The 26,778-nt window shown below is 41.7% G+C and overlaps 1 protein-coding gene across 3 annotated transcripts in view; it reads left to right on the forward strand.

The window, feature by feature from the left end:
* The first annotated feature begins 2,915 nt into the window (after positions 1-2,915).
* Positions 2,916-26,778, forward strand: part of ZNF449 (zinc finger protein 449) — a 30,484-nt gene continuing 6,621 nt past the window's right edge. Inside the window, exons 1-3 of one of the 3 annotated variants that reach the window (XM_044763867.2) lie at positions 2,916-3,002; positions 5,135-5,583; positions 7,199-7,403. In XM_044763867.2, coding sequence (XP_044619802.1) covers positions 5,230-5,583; positions 7,199-7,403 — 559 coding nt within the window. In that variant the 5' untranslated portion in view covers positions 2,916-3,002; positions 5,135-5,229. The other 2 variants (XM_070502418.1, XM_044763868.2) reach the window with 2 other exon arrangements.

The following is a 26,778-nucleotide window of genomic DNA, read 5'->3' on the forward strand; positions in this document are numbered from 1 at the left end:
TAATTCAGTTCGTGGATATCTTGATCAACTTCCAGCCCCATGTCATAATTCAGTTCATGGATGTCTTGATCAACTTTCCCTTCCACAAGACGTCACAAAGGTCTATCACATTGATGATGATATGCTGATTGGACCTAGTGAGCAACAAGTAGCAACTACTCTAGATGTCAGGGCTTCCCTGAGTGTCCCTCGGCTCCAGCTTGAAGTTCAGTGACTTTCATGTTTCCTGAGGCAAAGCCTCCTCCAAAAGCACTTGTGTGCCCAGCCCATTGTTTGTAACCCAAGAGCCAATCTGCCGTCACTTATGGCCACAACAGGGCCCAACAGAAAGGGTATTATCACAGGAATCTGATGGCAAACCTTCAATGGAAGACCACGGCCTGTCCCTTTGGACCCAACAAAAGAAAAGGATGGTTTAAACTAGAAGGGTTTTTTGATGCCATGTCCTTGAGTGAAAATGTGTGATTGTGTGTGGAGGGTGTGGGGAGAGGGCATGTCTGTGAGTGAAAACGTGTGTGTGTGATTGTGTGTGGGGAGAGGATCACGTTCATGAGTGAAAATGTGTGTGTGTGATGGTGTGTGGAGGGTGTGGGGAGAGGTCATGTCCATGAGTGAAAATGTGTGTGTGATTGTGTGTGGAGGGTGTGGGGAGAGGTCATGTCCACGAGTGAAAATGTGTGTGATTGTGTGTGGAGGGTATGGGGAGAGGTCATGTCCATGAGTGAAAACGTGTGTGTGTGATGGTTTGTGGAGAGTGTGGGGAGAGGGTCCCCCCCAGGGCACGGCTTTCCCCCCTAGATCTTCTGAAGTACTTCACTCCCCCTTTCCCTCTCTCCTCTTTCCCAGATGCTCCGTTCCTCACTGCTAGATAAGCTAACCTGGGGGGCCCTGGGGCCAGTGACCTCGAACCTCAGTGCCAAATGGGTTTTCTAAGTTCACCATTACCTGAGACCCAGCGCTGCAGAGGAGACCAGACTGCTGACCCCAATACAACAACAGCTAACGGCTTTAATCACTGTGTGCCAGCAGTATGATCATGGCGGCAGTGTGATCAAAACGTACACGCTGCTCTCCCTTTAATCCTCAAAACCATCCCAGAAGCCATTTTACCAACAAGGAAATTGAGGCCCGAGGAGGAAGAATAACTTGCCCAAAGTCCCATAGCTGGTGGGCAGCGAACAAGAGCCGGGATTTGAAGCCCTTAGTTCGCGCTCCAGCGCGGACAGTAACTATTGCAGCAGCAACGCTGCCTCCGGTGGAAACGGGCGCTCTTCACGGCTCACTGTGCGCTGGGGGAGAATCTGGAGGATGGACGTTCCAGACTAAACTCCACAAAGTCACTCGCCCATGTGAGGTCTGCTCGGGGCAATCAAGAAAATCCGAATGGGGAACTAAGACTCCATGATGTCCGTCTTTGGAACCAAGCAAACCATAGATAACAACCCCTCTCTCTCCCTCTCTCTCTCTCACTCACTTATTGTCTCAGTCTCGCAAGTTCTCTCTGCTTAGACTCTAAATGAGTCACAGCTTCTTCGCAGCTCTGCGTACGCAGCTTCTGCACCCTGCTGTGGCTCTCCAGGGACAAGATGGTCAGGAACCGCTCCTACACCAGTAGCTCTAAGATCTGCTTCATGGTGAGAATGTCAGGCCTGAGAGACCCACCCATGGTAAAGCTCCAGGAATCACCTGAGTGTTTCCTGGGAACAAGCGACAGAACCCACAGAAGCGCAGGTGGGAGGCCTTCACACTGGGCCGTCAGTTGGGCAGCCTGGCTCCAGGCGCAGGAACTCCTCTGGTTTCACAATCAGGAGCCGAGCCCTTTTTGCTTCTGGGAGCCTGGGCCAGAAGCCACCGTCAGGCTCCACGACCACCTTGGCCCTGAAACCCGCCACAACAGCCGGCGAAGGCTTCCAGCGCCGGGTGCGACAATAAACAGCATCCGCAGGAGTCGGCGTGCCTGGGGCTCCAAGTCTCAGCTCATGAGCCTAACTCCAGTCCAAGCAGAGCTGTCTCCAGTGCCTTGGCCTCTATGGGTTCAGGACAGAGAGCCGCCTGCCCCCTCGTCTCAACTCCATGAGGGCCTCTGGGAGGCACAGTTGCAGGCAACTCTCTCCTTTCTGTCCCAGATCCACGTAAGACTAGGTCTTGGTCCCATGCAGGAAGTACCAGCACTAAAGTTTGGCGTCCAAAGAACAACAGTACTAGCTCGGGACCAATGTGAGGACTACCTTTCCTGAATGACAGCATTGCACCTCGCCTAGCACGGCTCACCGCGGACCACCCACAAGGGAAAATTTGACTCCAGGGGCGGGACCAACGACGGACCAATTGGAAGACAAGAGGCGGGGCTATCGGGCGAGCCCCAAAACCCAAGAGCCTTCTGGTGGCGGCTACTGGCGGACATGGATGTAGCTAGGTGGGGTAGAAAGGTGGAAGCTCGGTTGTTTAAAAGAAGAAAATACAAAGGTACCTCAAGGCCACTGTAACCCGAGAGGAGAAGATCAGAATCATAATCCCTAGGAAAGCTTATTAAAATGCGAATTCCCTAGCTCATCAGAAATCCAGTGCGTCAGAGTGTCGGGGTGGGGCCCAGAAATCTGAATTTTTAACAAGCTCTCCCAAGAAATTCTTCCTACACAGAGAGGTTTGAGAATCACTGACCCAATAATAAAAGATTTAAAGGACGTCCCCACCAGCTCCGGTTACTCTAGAGCTGATGGGAGAGAAGTCCTCGCTAGGATCAAGATCAGGGCACACCCCACCCAATCCTCTGGGATCTAGAAGCGCCTAGGACCGGAAATAGGATCGCTTCCAAAATAGCTTGAGGCCTGGTGGAAGCTAAGGAAATGCCCAGCCCTTCCCACGTCAGCATCCTTCTGGGCCCAGACGTCTGGCCGGGTGGCAAGGGGGCTGCTGGGAGATGTAGTTTGCAGCGCAGCTGCGCGCCTGCGCCCTGGGCAGCTGCACTCGGTGAGCCTGGGAGAGCCGTGGGCGCCGAGGCGGTGAGTCCCGGAGCGGCCAGAGGGCGTGGCCGTCCCTGGGGCGCGGGCGCGGGCGCGGGCGCGGGCGCGGGTAGCGGGGCTCTGGTCCCACTCCTGCTCCACGAACTGGCCGCATCCAGCCCTGAGCTGGCGGCGGGCGCGGGAAGGTACGAAGGGCGGCAGGCCCCTGTCCGGCCCGGGCCCCCGCTGCTTCTCCCTGCGATCCAGCCAGGCCTTCCCGGGGGTCGTCGGGACCTGGGACCACCCCCTCGGGCGGACTGACATCTTCACCCAGGGGCGCGATGGGGCCGCGCCTGCACCCCTGGCATCCGATTTCACACCGTCTTTGAGAGCTTTCAGGTTTTCGTCCCCGTTTCTCTCCCCGAGTGCCCTCTTTTCACACAGCTCCTTATCCATGGGCCCTGGGAGCGCGGCTTCATTCAGGAGGGTTTGGGGAGAAGCCACCAGCCCGGGGTGGAGTGGAGTTTTCATCTGGAAGGGCCCACGGAGGGAAACCCGGAGGATCAGGTCGACTCCCCGGGAGACGTGGTGGAAGGTTGGGGTCAGTCGGCGGAGGGCTGCCCAGCTGTGAGGCAGGAGGGGGTAACGGAGGGTGACAGCCAAAAGCCACACGGTTCCTGGCTGCCCTCCAGCGACGGTCAGGTGCCTGGCAAGGGAAAGAGAAGCTGCCTAGGAATGAGTCCCCAGGAGCATTTCTTGAGCACTTGCTCTGTCCCAGGCACACTGCTGTCCGCTCTCCAGACGATGGGCTGCGCCGCAGGAAATTTTGTGAAATAGATGCTATGATTATTCTCATGTGACGGACAGAAGCCCTGGGTGTCAGGGTCATGCGCCTTGCAGGTTATCACCCCTCCATCCGTCTGCCCCTAAAGTTCCGGCTACCATCAAGAGAAAGGGTGGTAGGGGGACAGTGTCCATTTGGGATGACTCAATGGGAAGCGTCCTGAGTATTTTTTTCTTGATCCCCCCAGGAAAGAGGACAGGAACATGAGCCGGGTGGACAAGTACAGGGAGAGAGGCCCCATAGCACGTAGGCAGGGCCTCGTCTGGAGACTTGTGGAGACATGTCTGTGACCGCCTCTGTGACCTCAGAGATTGTGCTAAGAATGCTTGGATGTTTGTAGACATGGGCATGGCAGGAATCTATGGAGTCTGGCCTCGTCACCACGTCCCTCTGGCATTTGCTCTGTGACCTGGGACAAGTGATCCAGTCCTCCTAATCCTCACCCCTCTGCGCCCTCCTCTGTATTCCGGGCATGATGCTAGTGCCCACCTCCTACCACGGGGTGAGGGCTCCATGAACTAGTAGACAAGCAGGCTTAGAGCAGCGCCTGCTCCCGGCCTGATGAACCTGAGAAGTGTCCTTCGTTACTGACGCAGACCACATTCCTGGTGGCCCGCCCTGCTGCCACGGATTTTTCTCCTGAGAAAGCCTCTTGGGAGGCTACAGCAGGATGAGGGGCACGGTGATGTCGGCTGAACTGCGCACACCTCGAGGGGAGAACAATGAGGGGTTGAGGATTTGCGGCCTTTGCCAGGCATGGCTCTGGCTGAGGGGCCGTGGGTGAAGGAGACTCAGGGTTCCCCGAGGCTGGATGGACGTCCAGGCTTATTCACCGGGGTTATGAGTGTTGCTGCTCCGCTTCTTCTGTGCCTGCCTGTATTCAGAAACACAGGCCATCCAGGCTTAGACTGGGCGTGGGGCTGCGGGCCTGCCCAGCGTGCTGGGTCCTCCTTAGGGGCTGGGCTTCTCAGCCCTGCTGGGTGGGTGGGGGGGGGGGGGGTAAGTTCTAGAGCAGAGCTGCCCACAGAACCCTCTGCCCTGCGGGCTGTCGAGCGCTGGAAACGTGCGTAGGAGCGGAATTTTTATTTTAGCCAGGTCCACGTGGGTCTAGTGGCTACCATATTGGACAGCGCAGTGCTAGAGGGTCCCTGGATGGGCTTGGACATTTTCTGAATCTTTTGGTTTTTCCAGGAAGGGCGTCCATGGCTTTTGTCATATACTCAAACCCACCACCAACTTGACAATCTGCAGCTTTAGGGCTTTGGTGAAAATTGAGCAATTAAGAGAGCTAAGTATGCCCTCTGGTAACCACTGCTGCCTCTCCTCTCTCCTTTTGCCCTGTCCTCAGCTGTAGGTGGCTCCCTGCCCCACAATTACACAAAGAAACCAGTTGCAATCTGAGACTTCAGGCCCCGCATAAGGTGTACACTGCTGGAAGGGGCGATGGCGGTGGCCCTGGGGTGTGCCATCCAGGCCTCCTTGAATCAGGGCTCGGTGTTTCAAGAGTACGATACTGACTGTGAAGTCTTCCGCCAGCGCTTCCGGCAGTTCCAGTACAAAGAAGCAGCCGGGCCCCACGAAGCTTTCAACAAACTCTGGGAGCTCTGCTGTCAGTGGCTGAAGCCAAAGATGCGTTCGAAGGAGCAAATCCTGGAGCTGCTAGTGTTGGAGCAATTCCTAACCATTCTGCCCACGGAGATAGAGACCTGGGTGAGGGAGCACTGCCCAGAGAATAGAGAAAGAGTTGTGTCCCTCATAGAAGACTTACAGAGAGAACTTGAGATACCAGAGCAGCAGGTGAGAAACGAGTTTTGGATCTTGGTAATTAAACCAAAAGAATGAGCAGGGACATCTGGTACTAGATGAGCCATGTTGTCCTTGTGCCGCAAGATTTCCCCACAGTGATTTCCATTTTTTCCTTCTGATGGAGTCAGCATATGTTTCAGTGATTCTCAACTATTAAACCCAACTCCTCTTCTATAACAAATATGTGGTTATGTCCCCTTGACTATCCTAAAATGAAATTTATAGGTAATGTAATCTACCTACATACATAAAATCAAAAACATCAATAGAATAAGTGCTCTTTGGGCCAAATGCAGCCCAAGACCTGTTTTTATATAGCCTATGAGCTAATAATGGTTACTTCCTTTGTAAAGTGTTGTTAAAAAAAAAAAAAAGAATAGGCAACAGACCAACATGACCCACAAAGCCTAGAATATTTACTATCTGGCTCTTTAGAAAAAAAGTTTGCCAACCCTGAGTCAAGTAGAGTCTAGAAGGAATATAAGGAGAAGGCAGGTGGTTTATTATAAACTAGTAAGCATTTCAGCGTGCACGTGTTTGGGCTGGACCGCAGCAGCGAACCTCGCGAGCTGTCAGATGCTCCCTCTATGCGCACGCGCGCTGTGAGGCCCACGGCCCGAAGTTCAGACGGTCGCAGCTCCAAACTCTGAGCGGTGTGGCTGCTGGTCATGGGATTTTCCCAAGTGGCAAACAAGTCTTGGTAAATCTGGACAGTAGGTAGGATAGTGTCTCTTTGATTTCCAAAGTAGTGCTTTCCTAGAAAATTCAAGTCATGCTAAATTATGCAAAATTATTTTGTTTTTATATGACAGCCAGGGTGAAGTTCTTGACAGGTTCTTTTACCCACGTGACTGTTTGAGGGGGACATTCCAAAATTGGTAGGGACCTGGAACAACTCTGTGCTGTGAAATACGTAGACTCCCATGTCTTCCCGCTAGACTCTGATAGCCACCGGCTGCCATTGTAGCCACAGCGCCCCACGGGGACAGTGGCTCTGTCCTCTGTTCAGAAGCACCGAGTGAATCCTGTTTGGGGCTGGGCCCAGGGCAGATCTTTGGGAGAAGGGAGGTTGGGCATTAGGCGCTCTGCCGTCTCGTGTGCTGGTGGGGCTCTGCCCTTAGCCTGTCTGAACAGGACTCTTCCAAAGGTCCCTGCCCCCTCGGATGGAAAGAATTTGTGGTTTCCCTTCCTTTCTCTGTCTTCTTGTTTGGCTTACGATATAAGATTTCCTCTCCGTATGGTCTAGTCTTGCACTGCCCAGCACAGTAGCCACCAGCCAAGTGTGGCTCATGAGCGATGAAATGTGGCCCATCCAAATTGGATATGCTGTAAGTATAAAACGCACGCCATGTTCAGCAGGCTTCATATGAAAAGTAAAGTGGGTGAAATATGTCATTAATGATTGTTTAAATCGATTACATTCTGAAATTATGATATATTAGATATGTTGGGTTAAACAATGCATATTATGAAGATTGACTTCACTTGTTGCTTTTTTTTCTATATGACCACTGGAAAATTTACAATGACATGGGTAGCTCACATTATATTGCTGCTGGGCAGTGCTGTCTAGACTCCAGAGTGATCGGTTCTGGCATTTCCCCAGATCGACAGGCAGGAAATGCTGTTGGAAGAACTGGCACCAGTGGGGACGGCACACATGCCACCAGACATCCACCTGGAGTCACCTCCCCTACAAGTCATGGGACCTGGCCCCGAGGCCCCAGTGGCAGAGGCGTGGATGCCACAGGCAGGGCCACAGGAGCTGGGCTTCGGTGCTGCTGGGGCGTGCCAGCCCTTTCTGGACCCTGGTAAGGCAAGGGCTTTCTTTCCTCTCTCTGCTCTCTGTTTTGAGAGCTCAAGAGTTCTCCAAAGTTGGGGTTGGGTTAGAAACACTGATTCCCCCTTGGAAACGGATCAGTCTGACAGAGAGTAAGAGGAGGGACTGTCTCTCTAGGAATGGCTGGAACAGGGCATGTTAGAAAGAACGGGATTAAAACCCCCCCTACTCTAATCACCCTGTTCAAGAAGCCTATTTTTCTCTTTTCAATTTTTTTATTGTGGTAAAATACACATAACCTAAGATTTGCCATCTTAACCGTTTTTACATGTACAGTTCAGTGGTATTTAATACATTCATAATGTTGTGAAAACACCACCATCCAGCTCCATAGCTATTTTTATCTTGTAAAACTGAAACTCTATACTAATTTTAACAATAATTGCCCATTCCCACCTCCTCTGCCCAGCACCTGGCCACCACCATTAAACTTTGTCTCAATGAACACGACTGCTCTATGTACCTCATGTAAATGGAATCATACGGTCTTTGTCTTTGAGACTGACTTATTTCACTTAGTGTAATGTCTTCAACATGTTGTAGCATGTCAGAATTTCCATCCTTTTAAAGGCTGGATAGTCTTCTTCCATTGTGTGTATATACCACCTTTTGCTCATCCATTTTCTGTAAATGTATACTTAGGTTGCTTTTACGTTTTAACTATTGTGAATAATGTTTCTTATGAACATGGGTGTACAGATGTCTTTTTGAGACCCTGCTTTTACTTCTTTTGGGTATACAACCAGAAGTGGAATTGCTGGATCATATAGTAATTGTTTTTAATTTTTTGAGGAACTGCCAGACTATTTTCCACAGCAGCTGTGCCATTTTACATTCCCACCAGCAGTGTACAAGCTTTCCAATTTCTCCATATCCTTGTCAACACTTGTAACTTTCTGTTTTTTTGATAGTAGTCATCCTAATGTCTGTGAAGTGGTATCTCATTGTACTTTTGATTTGCATTTCCCAAATGATTAGTGATGTTGAACATCTTTTCATCTGCTTATTGACCATTTGTGTATCTTGTTTGAAGAATGTCTGTTCAAGTCCTTTGCACATTTTCAAATCAGGTTGTTTTTTGTGGTTGTTGAATTTGAAAGTTCTCTATATATTCTGGATATTAATCCTTTATCAGATATATGATTTGCAAGTATTTTTCACATTCAGTAGGTTGAATTTTTACTCTGTTGATATTCTTTTTTTTTTCCTGAGGAAGATTAGCCCTGAGCTAACATCTGTGTCAGTCTTCCTCCACTTTATATGTGGGTCGCCACCACAGCATGGCTGATGAGTGATGTTGGTCCACACCGGGGATCCAAACCCTCAAACCCAGGCTTCCAAAGCAGAGTGTGCTGAACTTAAATATGTCATGGGACTGGCCCCAATATTGTCTTTTGATGAACAGATTTTTAAAATTTTCATGAAGTACTCTGCATCTACCTTTTCTTTTGTTGCCTGTGCTTTTGGTGAATATCCAAGAAATCACTGCGAAATCCAATATCATGAAGTTTTGTCCTGTATTTTCTTCTAAGAGGTTTATAATTTTAGGTCTTACTTTTAGGTCTTTGATCCATTTTGAGTTAATTTCTGTGTATGGTATCAGGTAAGGGTCCAACTTCCTTCTTTTGCACATGCATATTCAGTTTTTCCAGCACCGTTTGTTGAAAAGACTGTCTTTTATCCACTGAATGATTGTGGTACCTTTGTTAAAAATCATTTCACCATATATGTGAAGGTTTATTTCTGGGCTGTCTGTTCTATTCCGTTGGTCTGTATGCTGGTCTTTATGCTAGTACCAAGCAGTTTTGATTACTGTAACTTTGTAGTAAGTTTTGAAATCAGAAAGTGTGAGTCCTCTAGCTATGTTCTTCCTTTTCAAGACTGTTTTGTCTATTCAGGGTTCCTGGAGATTCTATGTGAATTTTAGGATGGGTTTTTCTATTTCTGCGAAAAATGTCATTGGAATTTTGATAGACCTTGCATTGAATCTGTAGATCACTTTGGGTAGTATTAACATCCTAATAATATTAAGTCTTCCAATCCATGAACATGGGATGTGTTTCCATTTATGTCTTCTTTAATTTCTTTTACCAATGTTTTGTAAATTTTATTGTACAAGTCTTTCACCTACTTGTTTAATTCCTAAGTATTTTATTCTTTTTGGTGCTACTGTAAATGGAATTGTTTTCACAATTTCCAGAATTATTCATTGTCCATTGTTAGTGTATAGAAATGGAACTGGTTTCTGTTTATTCTGTATCCTGGTACTTTGCTGAATTCATTTATTAATTCTAATGGTTTTTTAAGGGAATCTTTAGGGTTTTCTACATATTAAGTCGGATAATCTGCCAATAGAGGTCATTTTACTTCTTCCTTTCCATTGAATACCTTTTACTTCTTTTTCTTGCCTAATTGCTCTGGCTAGAACTTCCAGGACTGTGTTGAGTACAAACAGCCAAAGCAGGCATCCTTGCCTTCCTGATCTTATAGGAAAAGCTTTCAGTCTTTCACCATTGAGTATGATGTTCCTGTGGGTTTTTCATATGTGGTTTTCATTTTGTGGAGGTAATTTCCTTCTATTCCTATTTTGTTGAGTGTTTTTATCATGAAAGGATGTTGAATTTTGTCAAATGCTTTTTCTGCATCAATTGAGGTGATCATGTCAGGTTTTTTCTTTCATTCTGTTAATGTGGTATATTACATTGCTTGATTTTCATATGTTGAAACATCCTTGCATTCCAGGAACACATACTACTTGATGATGGTGTATAATCCTTTTAATGTGCTGCTGAATTCGGTTTGCTAGTATTTTGTTGAGGATTTTTGCATGTTCTTTTCTTATAGTCTTTTTCTGGTTTTAGTATCAGGGTAATGGTGGTCTCAGAGAATGAATTAGGCAGTGTTTCTTCCTCTTTGATTTTTTGTAAAGGTTTGAGAAGGATTGATATTAGTTCTTCTCTAAATGTTTAGTAGAATCCACCAATGAAGCTAATAGGTCCAGGGCTTTTCTTTGTCAGGAGATTTTTTATTACTGATTTGATCTCCTACTAGTTATAGGTCTATTCAGATTTTTGTATTTCTTCATGATTTAATCTTCGTAGGTTTTGTATTTCTGTAATTTATCCATTTCATTTAGGTTGTCCAATTTGTTGGTGTTCAATTGTTCATAGTACTCTCTTATAATGCATTTTGTATGTAGAGTCATTGGTAATATCTCCATTTTAATTTTGATTTTAGTAATCTGAGCCTTCTCTTTTTTTCTTAGTCCACCTAGCTAAAGATTCATCAACATTGTTGATCTTTTCAAAGAACCAGCTTTTGGTTTCATTGATTTTCTGTTTTTCTAGTCTCTGTTTTGTTTATCTCTTCCTAATCTTTATTGTTTCCTTCCTTTTGCTAACTTTGGGTTTAGTTTTCTTCTTTTCCTACTCGTTCCTTAAGTTGTAAAGTTATGTTGTTGTTTTGGGATCTTTCTTGTTTATTAATGTAAGTATTTATAGCTATAAATTTCCTTCTTAGCACTACATTCACTGTGTCCCATAAGTTTTGGTGTGTTTTGTTTTCATTTTCATTCATCTCTAAGTATTTCTAATTTTTCTTGTGATTTCTTTGATCCATTGGTTGTTTATAAATGTAATATTTAATTTTCACAAATTTGTCAATTTTCCAGTTTTCCTTCTGTTACTGATTTCTAACTTCAGCCCATTGTGGTCAGAGTAGATACTTTGTATGATATCTATCTTTTTAAGTCTATTGAGACTAATTTGTGGCCTAACATATTGTCTATAGCCTGGAAAATGTCCCATGTGCACTTGAGAAGAATGCTGTTGTTGTTGGGTTGAGTCTTCTGTAAATGTCCATTAGATCTAGTTGGCTTATTGTGTTGTTTAGGTCCTCTGTTTCCTTACTTATCTTCTAACTAGTTGTTCTGCCAGTTATTGAAAATGGAGTATTGAAGTCTCTGAGTATTATTATAGAACTACCTATTTCTCCCATCATTCCTGTCAGTTTTTCCTTCATATATTTTGATGGTCTGTTATTAGGTGTGAAAATGTTTATAACTGTTACGTCTCTTGTTGTATTGGACCTTTTTTTTAAGATTTTTTTTCCCTTTTTCTCCCCAAGGTCCCCTAGTACACAGTTGTATATTTTAGTTGTGGGTCCTTCTAGTTGTGGCATGTGGGACGCCGCCTGAGCATGGCTCAATGAGTGGTGCCATATACACGCCCAGGATTCGAACCAGCGAAACACCGGGCCACCTGCAGTGGAGCATGCAAACTTAACCACTCGGCCGTGGGGCTGGACCTTTTATTAATATATAATGTCCTTCTTTGTCTCTTGTAACTTTTTTTTGATTTAAAGTCTGTTTTGTCTGATATTAGTATAGCCACCTCTGTTCTCTTTTGGTTACTCTTTGCATGGAATATCTTTTTCCACCCTTTCATTTTCAATCTGTTTGTGTCTTTGGATATAAAGTGAGTCTCTTGTAAACAGCATGTAGTTAGATCATGTGTTTTTATCCATTCTGTCAAGCTCTGTCTTCTGATTGGAGTTTAACCTATTTACATTTAAAGTAATTACTGATAGGGAGAAACTTACTTCTGTCATTTTTGCTGTTTTCTACGTGCCTTATAGCTTTTTTTGTCCCTCATTTTGTGCATTACTGTCTTCTTTTGTGTCTAGTTGATTTTTTGTAGTGAAATGCTTAAGTCCCTTCTCATTTCCCTTTGAATGTATTTTCTTTGTGGTTACCATGGGGATTACATTTGACAGCCTGAATTTATAACGCTAATTTGAATTTTATAACATCTTAACTACAATAACATCCTAAAGCTCCTCTCCTTTACAGCTCCATCCCCACTTCTTCTGTTGTTGATATCACAGAATTACATCTTTATACATTATGTGCCCCCAAACATAAACTACTAATTATTTTAAATGCATTAGTCTCTTAAATTATGTGGAAAAGAAAATGTGGAGTTACAAACAAGTTACAATAATACTAGCTTTTAGACTAATAATTATGTTTTTAAAAATGTATTAGTCACTTAAATCATATAGAAGACAAAAAGAGGAATTAGAAACCATTGTTACAGTAACAGTAGCTTTTATAATTGCCCACCTATTTACCTTCATTGAGATCTTTATTTCTTCATAGGGCTTCAAGTTACTGTCCAGTGTTGTTTTTATTTCATCCTGCAGGATTCCCTTGAGTATTTCTTGCAGGGCAGGTGTAATGGTAATGAACACCCTCAAGCTTTTGTTTATCTGGGAATGTCTTAATTTCTCCTTCACTTTGAAGGACAGTTTTGCTGGATATAGGATCCTTGGTTGACAGTTTATTTCTTTTAGCACTTTGAATATATCAGCTCACTGCCTTCTGGCCTCTATGGTTTCTGATGAGAAATCTGCTGACTTTCTTATTAAAATTCCCTAGTACATGATGTGTTTCTTCTCTCTACTGTTTTCAAGATCCTCTCTCTGTCTTTGGCTTTTTCAGGTTTGATTATAATGTGTCCTGGTGTGATCTCTTTGAGTTCATCTTACTTGGAGTTTGTCAAACTTTGTGGATGATTGTATTCATCTCTTTCATCAAATTTGGGAAGTTGTCAGCCATTATTTCTTCATATATTCTCTCTGCCCCTTTCTCTCTCTTCTGCATCTGGGATTCTTACAATGTATATGTTGGTCGTTTTGATGCTGTCCCATAGGTCCCTTCGGCTCTGTTCACTTTTCTTCGATCTTTTCTTATTTCTCTTCCTCAGACTCAATCATTTACATTGTCCTATCTTCAGATTTGCTGATTATTTCTCCTGCCTGCTCAAATCAGCTTTGAATCCCTATACTGAATTTTACATCTCGATTATTGTACTTTTCAACTCCAGAATTTATTATTGGTTTCTTTTTAGGTTTTCCATATCTTTACTGATATTTTCATTTATTCATACATCATTTTCTTTACTTTCCCATATCTTCCTTTAGTTCTTTGAGCATCTTTAAAATAGTTTCTTTTAAGTCTTTACCTAATAGATTTTCCATCAGTTCTTTTTCAGAGAGTTTCTGTTGATTTTTTTTTCCTTTGAATGGGCTATACTTTCTTGTTTCTTTGTGTGACTTGTGGGGTTTTTGATGAAAATTGGACATTTGACTATAATAATGTGGTAACTCTGGGAATCAGATTCTCTCCCTCCCCCAAGGTTTGCTGCTTTTTTGTTATCATTTGTATTTATTATTTAGTTTTTTGATTGTTGTAGGCTATGTCTGTGCCAAAGATCAGACCAAGGTATAAACTTAAGGTCTTCTCTGGTCTTTTCTGAGCCTGCACCTTTCCCTAGGCATGCATGGTCATTTTCTGTTTGCCCATATATTGAGCTGCTTTTGAATGTCCTAGTCTTCAATGTCTGGTCCAAAAAGCAGAAAAAGAGAAAAATTAAAGAGGAGAAAAGGTTGCTGACACTTTAAATCTCCTGGAAGTCACTTCAGTAGGAGGGGAAAGGGCTTGCAGCAATGGGGGGAGGTATAACAACAATAGCCACCACCTCTTTGTCTGCAGCTCTATGATAAAAAGCAGCAATCAGTGATCAGAGCCCAGATCCCTGATACTTAGCGTAGTGGGTCCTTTTTGCCCACCCTGGCTCCCACAAGCTGTGCGCAAGTGGCTCCAGGAACACGTGCACAGCTGCCTGCCACAGGGCTGGGGTTGTGGGATAGGTAGGTGCTGCTGTGTTTAGAGCTGAAATTGACCAAAAATAACCACAATTTACCATCCAAGCCTTCCACTGGAAGTTGCAAGGCCTCAATAGACTCTAGATTTCCAAAACAATTACATCAGACAGATTCTGCCAATGTAATTATTGTCTAGGTGGGGAGAGAGGTGCTTCCTGCTCTGCCATCTTTCCGGAATCCTCTCTACCTCAAGAGGCCTTTGATCCAGAATGTTATACAGGGAAACTGTGGGAGTTTGGATGCTCTGGATGTGGATTCATTTCCCCTGCAAATTTTAATCAATGGGGTCTGTGATCCGGTGGGTCCCAAGGGCCTCAGTTGTTTTTATAGCATAAGAGCTACATTCAAACTTGATAGTTTATTAGTATCCTCACTTCAGTTCCTTTCAGAGGATTTAATTCCCACAGTATAAGGGAGATACCTATCTCATTTCATCCAAACTTGGAACAGTGTTTCTCCAGGTGTAGTCAGCAGACTGCGCAAGTCAGGATCACCTGGGTTGCATTGTTAACAAGCTCTCCAGGTAAGTGCTGTACATACTAAACTTTGAGAACCACTGCTCCAGACACTACAGGGGTTACTACTAGAAGGAGAAAGTCCAGGTGGAGAAAGGCAGCTGGACTGCGTAGTTGTTGTGTTCCTCTGTTTCACTTCCTTTGGGGATGTTCTTATGTTGCCAGCAGTGATCCCTGCCTCTACCCAACACCCTCCCACCACTGCCCCCCATCCCCGCCCATTAAAGCTTTGGCCCGAGGGTGGCCAGAAACCTCTCTCCTAACTCTCTCAGGCATAGCTTCAACATGTCCACACATTCAAGACACTGTGAAATACTGAGAAAATGAAAGAGACATAAAAAATGAACATATTGAGAACAGTCCCCGTTACAAACTGTAGATGCCTGGTTGATCTGTAACTAGCTCAGTGCCAGGGCTTAGGAACCAAGTCCCTCTCCACATCTTAGCATTCATTCATTCAACCAATATACATGAGCACCTATTAAGAGCCAGGCACTGCGCCAGACCCTGGGGATTGGGCAGGACGCAAGGCAGCAGATCAGTCCCAGGCATCCTGGACCTTCAACTCCTGTGGACCGTTCAATCTGTAAATGGGACTGTAGGTCCTCCAGACGAGATGTAAATAGGACTGTAAAACAACGTGTTGGAGGGAGTAGGATGCTATGGGAGCCCCTAGGAGGGCCACCTAACCAGCTTTTGGCAGAGAGGGAGGACGTCCTGAGAGGGGAAGGGAGATCTGCACTGGAACCGCTAGGATGAATTGGAGTAAGCCTGCTGAGTGCTGGGAGTGGGGAGGGGAGAAGGCTCTGGGCGGAATGGACAGCCTGCGCAAGGCTGAGTGGGGTAGAGAGCTCTGCATATACGAAGAGCTCCTGCTGCAGTGGGAGGGGCACAGAGGAGGAGCGGAGGAGCCAGAGTGGTGTCAAAGAGCCTGGAGAGAGAAGCAGGGGCCAGGTCCTGAAGAACGTTGTCAGCCTTGCTGAGCACTTATGCTTTCTTATCAGGGGCCACTGGAGGTCCTTGAGTAGGGGAGGGATGGACACCGAGTTGCATTGTGTAGGTCACTCAGGCTACTGTAACAATGGGAAGACTGGAAGCAGGCATCCTTAGTCATCCACCTTACAGAGGAGAATATTCTGGACTAGGATTGTATCACTGATGATGGAGAGAAAAGGACTGATTCAAAAGATATGTAGGAAGTAGAAATTATGGAACTTGGTGAATGATTGGGTGTTGGGTGAAGAAGAAGAAGGGGTTAAAGATGGTGTCCAGGTTTCTGTTCAGTGAACTGGGGAGATGGTAATATTATTTACTGACATAGACAACATAAGAAGAGACTCAGATTTGGTGGGTCAAAGTGAGTTTAGATTTGATCATGTGGACTTTGAGGTGTTATAGGTCTCCAGAATGTTTTTAAATAAAGATGACAAAGAGGAAGAACCCACAAGTTCATATGCATGCATATTATGATCAAAGCAGAATGGTATAATGTTATTTATGTTCCAGTCTTTACATTACCTATAGTTTATAGTCTGTTAAAAAGTTCTAAAACATCTGTATTTTTGTGTGTATGCCTGCAACAAGTGGTAGGATTTGGATAGTAACATTTAATTATAAGTGTTTCTGCATATGCATTCCCACACTCCATGTTCATTTGCTCCTCTTGGCAACAGTGCCAGGTACAAAGATCACATATGATGCCGAGCAGCACTATTGCTGTTACTTATAGTACAGTAGAGCAAGGTCCAGTGTATTCAACAGTGGTGAGATAGAATGAGTTAAACAAGTAAGATATACCAATTTGGAGGAGAGGAATTTGCCCCTTTCTCATCACTGTTTAAAGTCATATAATGTGCTTTCCGAAATGGTACAAGACTGGGAGCAGCCCAGTTAAGTTCACATCCTCTGCTTCAGTGACCCAGGATGCGCTGGTTCAGATCCCGGGCACAGACCTACACACCACTCATCAAGCCAGGCCGTGGCAGGCATCCCACATATAAAATAGTGGAAGATGGGCACAGATGTTAGCTCAGGGCCTATCATCCTCAAGAAATAAAATGATACAAGACTTATTGTTCCATAATTTAAAGGTTACTTACACTTTTACTGCTTTTTTTTAAAAAAAATGAAAACATCTTTAAAGTATTGCATGAAGCACATCTTATTGAAGGCTGAGTGGAAAGCACAGGATGCTAGCGGAGCAGAAGAAATTTAAAAGTAATGGAAGAAGTCAATTGATTTTATATTAAAGTTTGAAATACATTCCCTGTCGGTGAAAAGTTAAGTTGTTGAGTACATTTGAAATTAAATATATATATATATTTGTACACACACATATTCATCTAATGATCTTCATTTGATATAAGTGAATAAACACACACAGAGTAAAATAAAAAAGAACTTAAGTGGAAAATGCAAAGTGATCTAAGAAACACATAAACTTAAAAAAAATCCCTCCTTTGAATTTAAGCCAGACACACCAGACGTTAGAGGTAGCCAAAGGTATTAGAATGTCTGCAATCAGAAAGAATAGATGTGCTTGTCCTAAAAATATAAAATATATAATTCTTATCTTTGAAAATGTGGACTTCAATATTAGTACACCAAATTTGGAACACATTTTCATTTGTCAAAGCTTTGGGGTTTTTTGTTTAAATTGATGAGGTTTCACTAGGAAATTGTATGCAAAATATCAAAGATCACATCCTTTTGGTGATGAGGAATATGAGAAATGAAAATTTAAAGTAAAATATGGGGCAAACAAATGGTGTCTGCAAAGCATCAGAAGATTCTTGTTATTTAAATCTCTTCAGATTATCCTATTATACCAAGTAATATATCATTAGCTAATATCCAACCCCAACCATAGTCATGATATTTCTTGGGTCAGTGGAACCTTTATGACACAGTCTTTGATAATGGGGCTTGATGAAGTCATTCCCTGAGCATGGGATGGGGGAACATTCATCAATGAAGCACCTTCTTTGTTCCCTTAAATTGCTTTTTCCCTCTTTGTATTGGATAGCTATTGCTGCATAATAAATTACCCCCAAAACTTAGCAGCTTAAAGGAAAAAGCACTTATCCTTTCACAGTTTCTGAGAGTCAGGAATTTGAGAGTGGTTTACTGGGTGTTTCTGGCTCAGGGTCTCTCATACAGTTGTTGTCAAGATGTCAGCAGGGGCGGGCAGGAGGCCTCACATCCTTGCTAAGTGATCTTCTCCATAGGCTACCTGAGTGTCCACACAACAAGGCAGCGAGTTTTCCCCAGAGCAAACGAATCAAGAGAAAGCAAGGGGGATGCCACAATGTTTTTGATTAGCCACACACCATCACTGCTACCATATTCTATTCATTAGAAGAGAGTCACTAAGTCCAACCCATACTTAAGGAGAAGAAAATGGAACTCCACCTCTTGAAGGGAAGAATATCAAAGAGTTTGGGGGCGTATTTTAAAACAACTGTACACCCATGCTTCCCTGTCCCTACTAGCCTTTTACTTTTTACTTCAGTTTTTTAGGTCAGAAACTAATTTTTTTATTTTTCTTGAGTAAATTTCTTCAGTTAACTAGTTCAAATGGAATATATCCATGATGAGTCTTTTAACCATAACGTATCCTGGACGATACATTAACATCACTGGGAAACTAATGTTCTAGACTGTAATCAAAGAGGCAGAAGACATGATTGAACTTAAGGTAACAGGCTTTGGCTTCTATCTGTTTTGTCGTTAGTGCCATCAAGGTGACTCCGACTCCCAGCGACCCGGTGGACACCAGAGCAGAACCCTGCCCAGTCTTTTTGCTCCATCCCTTCACCTTCTGGTGCTCTATTAGACAGTGTTCTACTGCCATTCATAGAGTTTTCATGGCAGATTTTTTCAGAAATGGGTAGACAGGTCCTTCTTCCTAGTCTGTCTTAGTCGAAGCTCCGCTCAAACCATGGATGACCCTGCTGGTATTTGAAATACTGGTGGCATAGCTTTCAGTATCACTGCAACGCACAACCACTACAGTCTGACAACTGACAGATGGGTTGTGTGGTTCCCTGACCAGGAGACAACCCGGGCTGCGGCAGTGAGAGCAGCGAATCTTAACCGCTAGACCACCAGGGCTGGCTTTCTATCTGTAGGACCCTCCTTTTTATACTGACAGCAATTGATATTTGTTCTATTGCTGTAAAACCACTCATCCAATGGTAATAGTAGCTCCACAGACTAGTTTCCATTGAGGGTAAAGAGAAGAGCCCCCTAACTGAAGTAGGCATTAGGACCTGCTTTCTGACTGCCATTCAGCGTTGACCCAAAAGCCCTGGAGCCAAGCTATAAAATGTACAGAGTATTCTTATATAAATACAGGTGTCAATAGGATAAATTGCTAGAAGTGGGATCAGTTGGTTAATGGGCATTTAAAACTTTAATAGATATTATCAAATTGTCCTCCAAAATTATTGTACCAATTTATCCTCCCATCACAGCATATGAGAGTGCCAAAGTCTCCTCACCTTCACTTAGACTGTGTCATCAAACTCTTTGATCTTTGCTGTAAAGAGTCATAACTGTTCTCCCCATATTGACAGACAGAAAAAGGGCTGAGACCTGTGAAGACCTTTTTCATAAGCATCAATTTCATTCAGCATTCATGATGCTGTTTTCTAGAATGTATAAGAGTAGAGATGGGAACTGAGGTCAGGAGGTGGGAGATGGGGCAAAGGGGAATGGTTAGAGGCCTTAGCTGACATGGGCTGTGAGCATAGGTTGGGGAATGCCAACTGGTCATAGTGTCAGGAGCAGGGCTTTGAGTGTCCAGGAACAGAGGCCAAGTGCACTGAGGCACAAGGATCTCAGTGTTACACAGGACGACAGGGTGGGTGGGAGTGGTAGATAGTCAGGAAGTGCGTGATATTAACATCCAGGAGGAAGCTCAAGTTTGAGCACATGTTTTCTGCATTCAAGGTGTGGGGGACTATCCTGATGCACCGGATTTTGGGCCAAACATTTTGAAAGCTGGCACCAGGAGTATGATGTTAGGGATGAAGAACCAAAGTGAAAGTTCTCAGGCCTCTTTATTTGGTGCTGTGCAGAAAGTAGCAGTTAGACTTGAGGGTCAAACCTTATGGGAAACCCATGAGACTCAGCTGCATGGTAGCAGTGCTAGGAGTCTTACCAGGGGTCTTAGTTCTCTTGGGTACTAGATTTTGCTTCCAGGACTGGTTTTAGTCCTTGGCAAGGTCTAATAGCTTCACTTTCACCCAAGGGGCCATTGTCTGGGCCAGATTTTCAAACTTATGTTTGATGAAATCTACAGCCTGAAGGGTTTCAAGTTCATGCTTGTAGGATGACATGGCCGTACGAACAGTTCCTGTCATTCCCCAAACTGTTTTTCCTGGCTTTTATATTAAGACACCCTGGGCTTCCAGGCTTCTCCCGCCCTAAGCCTTTGCTGCTTGTTGCTCTCTCCTCAGTCTCAGTTTCTTCCCACCTTTACCTGATGGCAGTTTCTTGGATCCATGACCTCCAGTTTGGTTTTACCTGTACCACATCATTCAATCATCCTACTCTTAGTTTTGACAACTAAGCATGAACAAAATAGTGAATTTAAAAATCATTTCATTGGAAATGCATTTTATTTTTCTTGATCTGAAATCTATTGCCTTTTCCCTATGAAAATATAAAATGTTTTATGCCGCTTCTTAGGGTTTGATATAACGTACTGAAATTTAAATTTTCCTTCAGATTAATATTAGTCAAACTAACTTGCTAATATTATTTAATGATGTTACCACGTAAACGTTTTCTTACATTTAGATCTTTTAAAACAGCATTATTGAGATATAATTCACATACCATACATAGCAGTCATTTAAAGTATATAATTCATTGTTTTTTGGTATATTCCTAGATATGTACAACTATCACCCCAGTCAATTTTAGAATATTTTCATCACCTCAGTAAGAAACTGTGTACCCTTTGGCTACGACCTCCTTCCCACCCATCTCTCCCAGGCCTGAGCAACCATTGATCTACTTTCTGTCTATAGATTTGCCTATTCTAGGCATTTCATATAAATGGAATCATACAATATGTGGAATTTTGTGACTGACTTCTTTCACTTAGCATAATGTTTTCAAGGTTCAACTATATTGTAGCATGCATCAGCATGAATAATACTCATTCATTCAGTATAGCGTGAATAATATTCGATTCTAAGGATATACCACATTTTTGTTTATCCATTCATCACTTGATGAACATTCAGATTGTCTCCACCTTTTGGCTATTACAAATGATGCTGCTGTGAAAATTTGGGTACAAGATTTTATATGGACGTATGTTTTCATTTCTCTTGGGTACATACCTAAAAGTGGAATTTCTGGGTTGTATGGTGACTTCTGAGGAATGGCCAGACTGTTTTCCAAGGTGGCTGCACCCTTTTCCATTCCCATCAGCCGTGTAGAGGAGGCTGATTTCTCCACATCTTTTGGCAACACGTTATTATTATATGACATTTTTATCCTAGCCATCCTAGTGGTGTGAGGTGGTATCTCTTTGACGTTTTGATTTGCATTTCTATGAAGACTAATGGTGTTGAACATCTTTTCACGTGCTTATTGGTTATTTGTATATCTTCATTTGAGGAATGTCTATTCAGATCCTTTGCCCATTTTTTAATTGGATTATTTGTCTTTTTATTATTAAGTTGTGTATGTTCTTTGTTTATTCGAGATAAAAGTCCCTTATTAGGTATATGATTTGCAAATATTTTCTACCATTCTGTGGTTCATCTTTTTGCTTTCTTAATAGTATCCTTTGTAACAGAAAAGCTTTTTTTTTTTTAATTTTGACAAAGTCCAATTTAACTATTTTTTTTGTTGTTCCTTGTGCTTTTGATGTCATGTTGAAGAAACCAGGGCCTAACATAAGGTCATGAAAATTTACCCCTAAGTTTTCTTCCAAGAGTTTTATAGCTTTAGATCTTACATTTAAGGCTTTCATACATTTTCAATTAATTTTCATATAAGGTGTAAGGTAGGGGTCCAAATTTTATATATACATATATCAAGTTGTCTTTGCGTGATTTGTTAGAAAGTTTATTCTTTCCACATCAAATGGTCTTGAAACCCTTGTCATAAATCGGTTGACCACAGGTATATGGTATATGGTTGTATATCCTAGTTGTAAGTCATTCCAGTTCCTCCATGTGAGCCACCACCACAACATGGCAACTCACAGACAGGTGGTGTGGACTGGGAAGCAAACCTGGGCCACTGAAGCAGAGAGCACAGAACTTTAACCACTAGGCCATCAGGGCTGGCTCATTCTTAATTTTATTTTCAAGTTGTTCATTGAAAATATGTAGAATTACAATTGATTTTTGTGTATTGATCTTGTATCCTGTAACCTTACTGAGCTCGTTTGTTAGTTTGAATTGTTTCTTAGTGGATTCCTTAGGATTTTCTCTATACAAGATCATGTCATCTAAGAAAAGAGATAGTTTTCCTTCTCATGTTCCAATCTAGATAACTTTTATTTCTTTTTCTTGCCTAATTGCCCTGGCTAGAACCTCCAGTACGATGCTGAATACAAGTGGCAAGACTGGACATCCTTGTCTTGTTCCTGATCTCATGGGAAATGTATTTAGCCTTTTGCCAGTATTTACAATGTTAGTTGTGGGTCTTCCATAGATTCCTTTTATCAGGATGAGGAGTTCCCTTCTATCCCTAGATTATTAGTGTTTTTATCAGGAAACTGTGTTGAATTTTGTCAAATGGTTTTTGTGTGTCTATTGGGATGATCATATGGTTTTACTTTTCATTCTATTGTGATGGTATTACCTTAACTTTTGAATATTAAACCTACCTGGTATTCCTGAGATAAATACCACTTGGTCCAGGTGTATAATTCATGTTATATGTTGCTGGATTTGGTTTGCTAGTATTTTTTTGAAGATTTTTGCATGCATTTTCATCACAGATATTGGTCTGTAGTTTTCTCATCCTGTGTCTATCTGGTTTTGTTATCAGGGTAATAATGGCCTCATAGAATGAGTGGAGAAGTCTCTCCTCCTCTTCTATTTTTTGAAGTGGTTGTGAAGAATTGCTATTTTTTCTTTTGTTGCTTGTACTTTGGATGTCTTATTTAAGAAACTGTTGCTTAATCCAGGGTCATGTAGATTTATACCTCTGCTTCCTTCTAAGAGTCTTATGGATTTAGCTCTTATATTTAGGCTATTGATCCATTTTTAATTAATTTTTTCATATGATGTGAGGAATGGGACCAACATCATTCTTTTGCATGTGCATATCCAGTTGTCCCAGCACCATTTGTTAAGGAGACTATTCTTTCCCCATTGAATTGTCTTGGCACCTTTATCAAAAATCAATTGACCAGAAACGTAAAAGTGTACTTCTGGACTCTCCATTCTATTCCATTGATATATCTTCCTTTCCTTATGCCAGTAAAGTGGGTTGGAAAGTATTCTATTCTCTTCTATTTTCAGGAAGAGATTATGTAGAACTGGTGTTAATTCTTCTTAAATGTTCAGTAGAATTCACCAATGAAACCATCTGGACCTGGGCTTTTCTTTGTGAGAAGAGTTTTGATTACTAATTCAGTCTCTTTACTTGTTATAAGTCAATTCAGATTTTCTATTTCTTCTTCACTCAATTTTTGGTAGTTTGTGTGTTTCTAGGAATTTATATGTATAGGAATAATCTAATTTATTTCCATACAATTGTTCATAGTATTCCTTTATAATCCTTTTTATTTCTGTAAGGTTAGTAGTAGTGTCTCCCCTTTCATTAGTGATTGTAGTAATTTGAATTTTATTTCTTCTTTTCTTGGTCAATCTAGCTGAAGATTTGTCAGTTTTATTAATTTTTTTCAAAGAATCAACCTTGATTTCATTGATTTTCTGTATTGTGTCACTAGTCTCTATTTCATTAAATTCCACTCTCATCTTTATTATTTCCTTCATTCCAGTTGTCTTAAGTTTAGTTTGATCTTCTCTTTCTAGCATTTTAAGGTGCAAAGTTAGGTTATTAATTTGAGATTTTTCTTCTTTTTTAATATAGGGATTCATAGCTTTAAATTTCCCTCTAAGCACTGGTATAGGTACATCTCTAAGTTTTGGTATGTTGTGTGTTCATTTTCATTTATCTCAAAATATTTCTAATTTCCCATTTGATTTCTTCTTTGACTAATTGGTTATTTAGGAGTATGTTGTTTAATTTCCATATATTTGTGAATTTCCCAAATTTCTGTCTGTTATTTCTAATTTCATTCCATTTTAGTGGAAGAATACAGTTTTTAATTGTGGTCTTCTTAAATTTTTGAACATTTTTTTATGGTATAGCATCTCTACTGTCCTGGAGAATTTTCCATGTGGACTTGAGAAGAATCTATATTCTGCTGTTGTTGAGTGGAGTGTTCTATAAATGTCTGCAATGTTTAGTTGGTATATGGTATTTTTTTAAGTCTCTATTTTTAAGATATTGTTGATCATCTGCCTAGATTTTCTATCCAATAGTGCAAAGAGGTATTGAAGTCTTCAACTACCATTGTTCAATTGTCTATTTCTTTTACTATTTCTGTCAGTTTTTACATCATGTATTTTGGCACTCTGTTATTAAGTGCCTGTATGGTTATAATTGTTAGGTCTTCCTGATGGAGTGACCCTTTTATCATTATAAAGTGATCCTCTTTATCTCTAGTAACTTTTTTAGTTTTAATATCTATTTTGTCTGATATTAGTATAGTCACTGTGGCTGTTTGTGGTTGCTATTTGCATGATATATCTTTTTCCATCCCTTTACTTTCAATCTATTTGTATCTTTGAATTTAAAGTGTGTCTCCTCTAGTTAGCATATAGTTGTATTTTTTTATCCAGTCCAAGAATCTCTGCCTTTTGATTGGGTTGTTTAATCCATACACATTTAATCCATTTTTGATATGGTTTGGATTTACATCTGCCATTTTACTTTCTGTTTGCTATATGTCTCATATCTTTTTTGTTCCTCTAGCCCTCATTTATTACTTTCTTTAGCACTAAGTAAATATTTGAAATGTAACATTTTACTTACTTTAATGACTTTTCACTATTTTTTTAATTATTTCCATAGTGGTTGCTCTTAGGGTTTAGCATGTACATCTTAACTTATCATAATCAGCTTCAGATTTATAATAACTTAATGCCAGTGAGATCTGGACATATTTCCCCTATATAGCTCTATTCCCTTTCTCCCCTGTTTTTGGTATTACTCTCATACATATTTCATCAAAAATGTTACAAACTCAACAATACATTGTTATAGCTATTACTTTATATAATTCAAGACATTTTTTTAAAGATTTTATTTTTCCTTTTTCTCCCAAAGCCCCCAGGTACATAGTTGTGTATTTTTAGTTGTAGGTCCTTCTAGTTGTGGCATGTGGGATGCCGTCTCAGCATGGCTTGACAAGCAGTGCTATGTCTGCACCCAGGATTCGAACTGGCAAAACCCTGGACCGCCGAAGCAGAGCGTGCGAACTTAACCACTCGGCCACGGGGCCAGCCCCCTAATTTAAGACTTTTAAAGGAGTTGAAAGAAGAAAGGAAAACAAGTATATATTATCACTTTTGTTATATTAACATTATTTATCACTTCCGGTTTTCTTCATTTTTCCTGTTGATTCAAGTTACTAACTGCAGTCATTTCTTTAGCCCAATACAATTTTGTTCCCTCCCACCTCATTTGTGCTGTTATTGGCAAATATATTACATTTCTATATGTTATATGCCCAACAATGCACTATATACATATTGTTGTATGTAATTGCTTTAAAATCTTTTAAGAGAATAAAGAAACAGAAATTTGTATTTATACTGTCTTTCATATTTACATAATTATCCTTACTTGTGCCTTTGTTTTTATCATGTGGATTCGAATTACATTTGTAATTACTTGCTTTCAGACTGAGGAACTTCCTTTAGTATTTCTGGTTAGGCAAGTCTACTATCAATGAATGCCCTCAGTTTTTTTTATCACGAAAGTTACTTTGTATTCATTTTTGAAACATAGCTTTTCTGGATATAAGATTCTTGGTTTACAGTTTTCATTTTTGTTTGAGTACTTTGAATCTGTTATCCCACTGTCTTCTAGCCTTCATTGTTTCTGATGAGAACTCAGCTTTTAATCTTATCAGAGCTCCCTTATTAGTGAAAAGTCATTTTTCTCTTGCTGTCTTTCAAAGTTTTTCTTTTTATTTAGCTGTTAGGATTTTTACTATGATGTGTCTGTTTGTAGATCTCTTTGTGCTTATCCTACTTGGAATTCATTGGGCTTCATAGGTGTGTAGATTAATGTTTTTCAATACATTTGGGGAGTTTGGGGCCATTATTTCTTCAGATATTTTTTCTGCTCCTTTCTCTCACTGCTCTTCTTCTGATGCTTTCATTATATATCTGTTGATGCACTTAATGGTGCCCCACTCTTCTCTGAGGCTCCATTAATTTCCCTTCATTCTTTTTTCTGTTCTTCTGAGAGCATAATCTCTATTGATCTGTCTTGAAGTTCAGTAATTCTTCTGCCAGTTCAGATCTGCTCTTGACTCATTCAAGTGAATTTTTCATTCCAGTTGTTATACTTTTCAACTCCAGAATTTCTATTTGATTCTTTTTTATAATTTCTATTTATTAATATTCTCTATCTGATGTGATGTGATATTGTCATCATAATTTACTTCCTTAATCGTGGTTTCCTTTAGTTCTTGGAACATATTCATAATGGCTACTTTGAAGTCTTTGTTAAATTCAATATCTAGTCACTGTCATAGGCATATTCTGTCGCCTGCTCTTTGTATTCCAGTGTATACTTTCATACTTTCCTGTCCACATGCATGTCTCATTATTTTTTGTTAGAAACTGGACATTTTAGATAATATATTATAGCAACTCTGTGTCCTTCTCCCCCCTCCCCAGGGCCTGTTATTGTTATTTGCTTGTTTATTTGTTTGGTGAATAGCTGGATTATTTTAGTGAAGTCTAGCCCACTGTGCAATGTTAAGCATTTGATGTTGCCCCTCATAGCCTTGGGTGTGCACATAGTCACCCTGGAATGATAGTAGTT

Source organism: Equus asinus, chromosome X, assembly GCF_041296235.1.
Source record: "Equus asinus isolate D_3611 breed Donkey chromosome X, EquAss-T2T_v2, whole genome shotgun sequence".
NCBI lineage: Eukaryota > Metazoa > Chordata > Mammalia > Perissodactyla > Equidae > Equus > Equus asinus.